General features: G+C 39.6%; 1 protein-coding gene across 1 annotated transcript in view; it reads left to right on the top strand.

Annotated features, from left to right (window-relative positions):
- Nucleotides 1–7,897, top strand: part of LOC107085968 (sentrin-specific protease 5-like) — a 25,439-nt gene that overhangs the window by 12,651 nt on the left and 4,891 nt on the right. Inside the window, exons 5-6 of the mRNA XM_015376670.1 lie at nt 844–921; nt 4,663–4,800. Of these exons, the coding sequence (XP_015232156.1) occupies nt 844–921; nt 4,663–4,800 (216 nt within the window). The remainder of the gene's footprint in view (nt 1–843; nt 922–4,662; nt 4,801–7,897) is intronic.

Below are 7,897 nucleotides of genomic sequence, written 5' to 3'. Positions count from 1 at the left end.
TGAATTTGGTCTTAAAATTTTTTTTTCAAGTGGCATTAAAAAGTCTTGAATTTAACTTGCCTTATGCTGCCTGTCTTACATATTCTGTATCGTCAGGGCTTAGAGGAGGGGGTTCTGTTGGGGTTAATCCAAGCCTTTTATTTCATTCCAGAACCGGTTCCAATACAGAGTTCAAGCTCCCAGCTTTTTAAAATAAAGTTAAAGAATTTGGCTCTTCCTAGTGTCTTATTTAGTGTCTTTGAGCAATGAACCCATTCAACCATCAATAAATAGACCCTCATAAATGTATTATCATCAGTCATCACTTGATTATGACCATAACGCCATTACATTTACTTCAATGTGGACATTGACACGTTTGTTCGTACATTGAGTTTGCATAATGAGATGGTAACATTAAGGACACAGATGGCCTTTTCCTACACAGACATAATCCCAATCATGCATCCAAACTGGATTGGGAATTAATAAAGAAAGCAACATTTTGTTTCTGGATTATCTCTTAACCTCAGAGACAAATTTGGTTCCTAACCTGTTTAAGACGAGATGAACTATGCTTAAATTCCAATCTTGCAAGGGGAACTGCCCAAATAAGTGAGTTTTGCAAATAGCTTTTAAAGGAGCAATAAAGGAAAGAAAGTAAAGGAAGATAAATCGAAACTTTTGCACCTATTTCTCAATAAAGAAAGTCACTGAAGATCTTTTATTTTAAACTCCTCAAAAGAACATTTAAAATGCTTTAGTAAAGGTTGACTTCTAACCATAGCTATTTAAAATGAATTTAATGAATGTTCAAATATTTAACTCTGGTTGTTTTTGATCCTTTTCCTCTTGCTCCTTTAGGTTCATTTCTTCAACAGCTTTTTCTACAAGCAGCTGGTTGCCAAAGGTTATGATGGCGTGAAGAGATGGACCAAAAAAGTAAGTTTGGCTCCTTATGGCTGTTCCTCAATACAATCTCTAGAGAAACATCTTAGAAAGATTTAATATAATTACAACTTCAATAACTTCAAGACCAATAAGAAATTATATGTAAGAGAATAGTTTGGCTTTGGCTAAGTCGCATAGCTGAGAAAGAGCAATCTATACTATTTGCGCTATAGAGCGTTTTAAACAGCTAATCGAACCAAAGCATACACACTGAAGAGGTTGCTAGGTTGACAGGTAGCATAATAATCTGTTAGCTAACAGCTGGGAGAGTGGCTGTGTCTGAATGTCCGTCCTAACCACTATATAGAGCACTTTAAAGTTGTTACACCGTTTTAGATCAGTGTACGAATATCTAGAAATATACTTGAAATATCCCACAATGCACCATGAAAAGTAGTGATCATCCATGGTTACTAGACGAGCAGATATATCCCGGAATGCTTTGCGTGAACAGCTCTCCTCGCAAAGCCTCATGGGATTTGCTATCACATTGGCTGTCTGTTGCCATGTGCTGTCGCTACTAGGGGTGTAAATAATAATCGTTTTGTATCGAAGCATCGATCCAACAGCCGATGATCCGATGCATCGACACGTCCGCAAGAAAATCGATTAATTTTTCTTTTTTTTCCTCCGGTTTATTTTTATCCATTTGCTCCTGGGAGTAATTCTCCCTCCCGTGCTGCGGTGGCGCTAAACCTATTTTGCCCTCCTAGCTCGCTTCCTGGTTATACTCCTGCAGCATTGTGTTGCAGTGAGCTTGATGCAGACATTTTTAAATTATGCTCAGTATTTAAGCGTGGTCTGTGCTACACACTGTGGGTCTAGATACGCCCGAGGTGGCGAGGAAGTGGGGGCGAGTTTAGTCCGACGACGGAGGGACATGAGGGCCAAAAAGAGCGGAGATCCAGGTGGAAAAAGGGTCTCAGCGTTCTCTCGCACCTCGCTCTTCTAGCGGGTCAAACTTCACGATTTGTTTTCTGCAATTCCGGTCATAAAAACAAAACAAGCCGGCCTCCTGTCTGCGGCACTGTCTGCGGTCAGCTACAATTTGGGAGAGGAGCAGCGGAGCGTCTCTCAAGGGAGCGGGGACATCTGGAGCCGAGGTATTGCATCGCACCCATTGCACTGATTTTGTGCAGTATTTTTTTTTTCTACTTTTCTACTTCTGTTATTTTTGCTGTTGTTTAAAAAAAAATGCATAACAATATTACAGCTTTCATTGATTTATTTCAAACTTGAAACTTTGTTTAGCCTGTAAGGTGTTAAAAAGAAGAAAAAAAAAATGAACCAATGAAAAAAATGGAATAGTATCGTGGTGTATTCTTGAGTATCAAAAATAATCGAATCGTTGGGTCAGGAAATCGATACTGAATCGAATCGCCATGATGGATGTGATTTACACCCCTAGTCGCTACCCGACTGCGGCGACTATTAAAGATGCAGCTGGCACCGCAGGGTGGAGGCGGCTTTACTTGACCAAAAGGGAGCGGAGAGTATTGATCATCTGTCCGAAAGGAGTTCACCATAAATATAGCAATGGAGGGATCTAGGGGTTAGGGCGGAGGTTCGGACACAGACTGTGTGTCAGTGGTGGTCAGATAAGTAGCTTACTCCATAGTCTCAGCAGAATGGATGCTGGAAAGGTTGACTGGTTTCAAAGACATGGTTCTACTATTGGCAGAGGGTGGATTGATTGATTTAAAACTCTTTTTTTGTTTTACTGGAGTGAAAATACTCGAGCCAAACTTTATAGCAACAACATTGAAGTAAACTGGAATGGGAGCAACGTGAAGTCACCCACTTTTCATCAACAACAGACCTGTGATTAAGTCACACATTAGAGCCAAACCTCTGCATAAACAAACTGTCCTTCAGTAATAGATGAGTTTTTTTTAGATCCATTGATATTGTTTATATAAATCCTTTAAATATTTTGTTTTAACTTGGAACAAGTCAAGCCGTAATAAACTTTTTTTTCTTTCTATTTTTAATAATTTTCAGTTAGCACAATGAGAAAGTTAAAGCTCTGCTGCTGTCCCTTTTAGATTCATTCTGACTCAATCATATAATGTGTCATTCTGTGGGTCAGAGTATTTCCTACATATGAAATAAACAAATTAACAAAAAGAACAATGTAAAAGTAAAACAACAATATTTAAAAGAAAAAGAAAAATTATGCCAATTCAAAATGATACCATCCAGCAACAGTCTGGTTTTTCTCAAGTAAACACGCCTGACGGAGATCCAGAACTAAAATGTTGTTAAGCAACACTTTGAGGTTATCACTGAATTGATTTTTCTAAGTTATAATTTAGTAAAAGGTTGTTTATTATTTATCCAATTTTTGTGTTACTTGAATTTCTAGTGTGAATTAATTGTGTTCTTTAATAGGAGGGTGTGTAAACTTTTAAGACAAACTGTACCTCTGATTGAGGGTTTTATATTTTATTGCTACAGGAAATTTGTTTTGTATTTTTTATCCACAGCATGTTTCCATACTGGTTACACCAGTTAGAGCGAAACAAAATTCCCCTCTGGCTCAACCCGAATACTAGGGGTGTAAATCGCATCCATCATGGCGATTCGATTCAGTATTGATTTCCTGACCCAACGATTCGATTATTTTCGATACTAAAGAATACACCACAAAACGATTCGATTCGATTAATTGGTTTTTTTTTTTTTTTTTCCCCTTACAGGCTAGACAATGTTTCAAATTTGAAATAAATCAATAAAAGCTGTAATATGGTTATGCATTTTTTTTTTGAGAAACTACAGCAAATAACAGAAGTAGAAAAGTTGCACTCCACCTATTCCTATTAAAACCTCATTCACTGAAAAATAATATTTCTCCTGCGTTATAGATTCTGAAAGGCTTTGCATTAAAAAATACTGCACAAAATCAGAGCAATGAGTGCAATTTAATACCTCGGCTCCAGGCGTCCCCGCCCCCTCCACAGACGCTCCGCTGCACCTCTCCCAAATTGTAGCTGACCGCAGACAGTGCCGCAGACAGGAGGCCGGCTTGTTTTGTTTTTATGACCGAAATTGGGGAAAACAACTCTTGAAGTTTGACCCACTAGAAGAGCGAGGTGCACGAGAACGCTGGGACCCTTTTTCCACCTGGATCTCCGCTCTTTTTGGACCTCATGTCCCTCCGTTGTCGGACTAAACTCGCTCCCACTTCCTCGCCGCCTCGGCCGTATCTAGACCCACAGTGTGTAGCACAGACCATGCTTCAATATTGAGCATCACGGGAGGGAGAATTACGTCGAGGAGCAAATGAATAAAAATAGACCGGAGGAAAAAATAAAACATGAATTGATTCTCTTGCGGACATGTCGATGCATCGGATCGTCGGCTGTTGGATCGATGCATCGATACAAAACGATTATTATTTACGCCCCTACCGAATACCTTAAATTATAGCTCCTATCCCTTCACCTTTCAATATGAACTTGATCCAGAGTAGGATTTGGGGACTGTTTTGGTAAATGTGAACAGGCCTCTGCGTCATGGACGCCATTATGCGATGGACGTATAGATGGCTGTCGCTGGTCAAATTGGAATTATGCAGAAAAGAGCTACAAAAAACAAAAGTTACACAAATGCTAAGAAGAAGCTGGTGCTTTTCTTTAAAAAGGCCGATTTCACGGATTCAGGTTCAGTTTCTCTGTTTCCATGTTTTTTCTTCTTTGCATCTAAACTATTGTTGTTTATTTTGTCTCCTAGGTTGACTTGTTCTCCAAATGGTTGTTGTTGATTCCCATCCATTTAGAAATCCACTGGTCTCTCATCGCAGTCACTATGGCAACCAAAACCATCAGCTACTACGACAGCCAAGGCATCGTCTTCAGACACACCACAAATGTGAGCACATACGTGTTGCAAATTATAATCTGAGATTTTTACTCCCTTTGAAGAAAGCAGGTGGAGTTCTGGCATAACCCGTCATAAAGAACTTCTCTCCTGCTTTTTTTATACAACTGTGTTAGAATTTAACCAACTAATCAAAACCAGTCTTATGTTCTAAATATTGTATTACGTACATAAATACTGTTCCCAGAAGGAGAGGAACAAAGTATAGCACATCTATACAACCCAAACTGCCCAAAGAGCCATAGTGGACCCAAAAAAATAAATAAATAAATAAATCTGTTTCGAGCCACAAAAATATAAATGTCTTATATATGTCTCGTATGGCAACACGGGCTCTAAGTGTATTATCCCCCTATAGAAACGGACTATATGGGCTTAAATATATAATAAGCATTCATGATTAAATGTTTATCCTGAAGCAAATGTCACATAGTAGCACGAGGTTTAAGCTTTGTTGCAATGATGAAGTTATAGAAACACAATAAAGGAATCTTTCTATGGTGGACGTGTTTCCGTTTGGAGGAGTTGATTGAGTGATGAGGAACCGAGCAGGAACTGACATCCATTTGAGCAGAGCTCTCTAACCCTGAAATCCCACATCCTCCGTCACCAGCGCTCCTTGGTTCAATTTATATTTTTAGGATTTGGGGGAAAAAATTGAAAAAAGTTCNGACCGCAGACAGTGCCGCAGACAGGAGGCCGGCTTGTTTTGTTTTTATGACCGAAATTGGGGAAAACAACTCTTGAAGTTTGACCCACTAGAAGAGCGAGGTGCACGAGAACGCTGGGACCCTTTTTCCACCTGGATCTCCGCTCTTTTTGGACCTCATGTCCCTCCGTTGTCGGACTAAACTCGCTCCCACTTCCTCGCCGCCTCGGCCGTATCTAGACCCACAGTGTGTAGCACAGACCATGCTTCAATATTGAGCATCACGGGAGGGAGAATTACGTCGAGGAGCAAATGAATAAAAATAGACCGGAGGAAAAAATAAAACATGAATTGATTCTCTTGCGGACATGTCGATGCATCGGATCGTCGGCTGTTGGATCGATGCATCGATACAAAACGATTATTATTTACGCCCCTACCGAATACCTTAAATTATAGCTCCTATCCCTTCACCTTTCAATATGAACTTGATCCAGAGTAGGATTTGGGGACTGTTTTGGTAAATGTGAACAGGCCTCTGCGTCATGGACGCCATTATGCGATGGACGTATAGATGGCTGTCGCTGGTCAAATTGGAATTATGCAGAAAAGAGCTACAAAAAACAAAAGTTACACAAATGCTAAGAAGAAGCTGGTGCTTTTCTTTAAAAAGGCCGATTTCACGGATTCAGGTTCAGTTTCTCTGTTTCCATGTTTTTTCTTCTTTGCATCTAAACTATTGTTGTTTATTTTGTCTCCTAGGTTGACTTGTTCTCCAAATGGTTGTTGTTGATTCCCATCCATTTAGAAATCCACTGGTCTCTCATCGCAGTCACTATGGCAACCAAAACCATCAGCTACTACGACAGCCAAGGCATCGTCTTCAGACACACCACAAATGTGAGCACATACGTGTTGCAAATTATAATCTGAGATTTTTACTCCCTTTGAAGAAAGCAGGTGGAGTTCTGGCATAACCCGTCATAAAGAACTTCTCTCCTGCTTTTTTTATACAACTGTGTTAGAATTTAACCAACTAATCAAAACCAGTCTTATGTTCTAAATATTGTATTACGTACATAAATACTGTTCCCAGAAGGAGAGGAACAAAGTATAGCACATCTATACAACCCAAACTGCCCAAAGAGCCATAGTGGACCCAAAAAAATAAATAAATAAATAAATCTGTTTCGAGCCACAAAAATATAAATGTCTTATATATGTCTCGTATGGCAACACGGGCTCTAAGTGTATTATCCCCCTATAGAAACGGACTATATGGGCTTAAATATATAATAAGCATTCATGATTAAATGTTTATCCTGAAGCAAATGTCACATAGTAGCACGAGGTTTAAGCTTTGTTGCAATGATGAAGTTATAGAAACACAATAAAGGAATCTTTCTATGGTGGACGTGTTTCCGTTTGGAGGAGTTGATTGAGTGATGAGGAACCGAGCAGGAACTGACATCCATTTGAGCAGAGCTCTCTAACCCTGAAATCCCACATCCTCCGTCACCAGCGCTCCTTGGTTCAATTTATATTTTTAGGATTTGGGGGAAAAAATTGAAAAAAGTTCTGTTTTTGCTTTAAGTTTAGATTCCATTACAATATTAATAATTTCTTATAATTTGTTGCATTGATGCAATTAAAGACACATAAATATATCAGAAGTTTGCTTTTATTTAAAGGATTTGGGGGAGAAAATGGAGGAAAGTTCACATCCCTGCACCAGAACGCTACCTGTTGGACCTGTGAACGGTTTCCATGCTTGCAACTAAACTAGCAGCAGTAGTGGAGTCTGGAGATGCAATCTTCTTCTTAAATCTATCTTTGCGCTCCTCTTTTTTTTTTTTTTTATCCAGAAGTTCTGCATTCCGACATTTCTCTCACTCCCAACTTGGTGGTCGGCTGCATATTTAGCATGCCTTCCGTGGAAATGCCTTTCCAAATGACTCATCATTCTCATTACACAGCAGACATGCAGGCAATCCTTCCGCATTGGTAATAAGGGGAGTGGCGGCCTAGTGGTTAGGGCATAATGCTTGGAATCCTAAGGTTCTGAGCTTGAGCCCCACTCCCACAGACTGTCACTCTAAGTCTCTGAAGAACACGCTTAACCCCACACTGCTCCCCAGGAATCGTACAATGGCAGCCTACTGCTCCCCAAGGGGATGGGTTAAACGCAGAGTTAAATTTCTCCAGTGTGAGATCAATTAAGTTCAATTATTTAATTACATATGAAAGCAGATGGTTCGTTCCTTTTCATTTGATTCCTCTGTTCTCATCAGCTGTCTTAGTTTTTTTTCCCTTTGGGATCTATGGTCCCCAGCCGCCTAGCATCTTGCCGTGCTGAAACGTGTCGCAAGCTATGACACAAATCTCCATTGACAGAAATGTTTACATTTATTGTTTAAATGTAATTATAATGCATTTTTT

The sequence above is a fragment of the Cyprinodon variegatus genome, unplaced genomic scaffold, assembly GCF_000732505.1.
Source record: "Cyprinodon variegatus isolate N-32 unplaced genomic scaffold, C_variegatus-1.0 Scaffold138, whole genome shotgun sequence".
Lineage (NCBI taxonomy): Eukaryota > Metazoa > Chordata > Actinopteri > Cyprinodontiformes > Cyprinodontidae > Cyprinodon > Cyprinodon variegatus.
The sequence above is the reverse complement of the archived record's forward strand: the minus strand, read 5'-3'. Positions and strand labels throughout refer to the sequence as shown.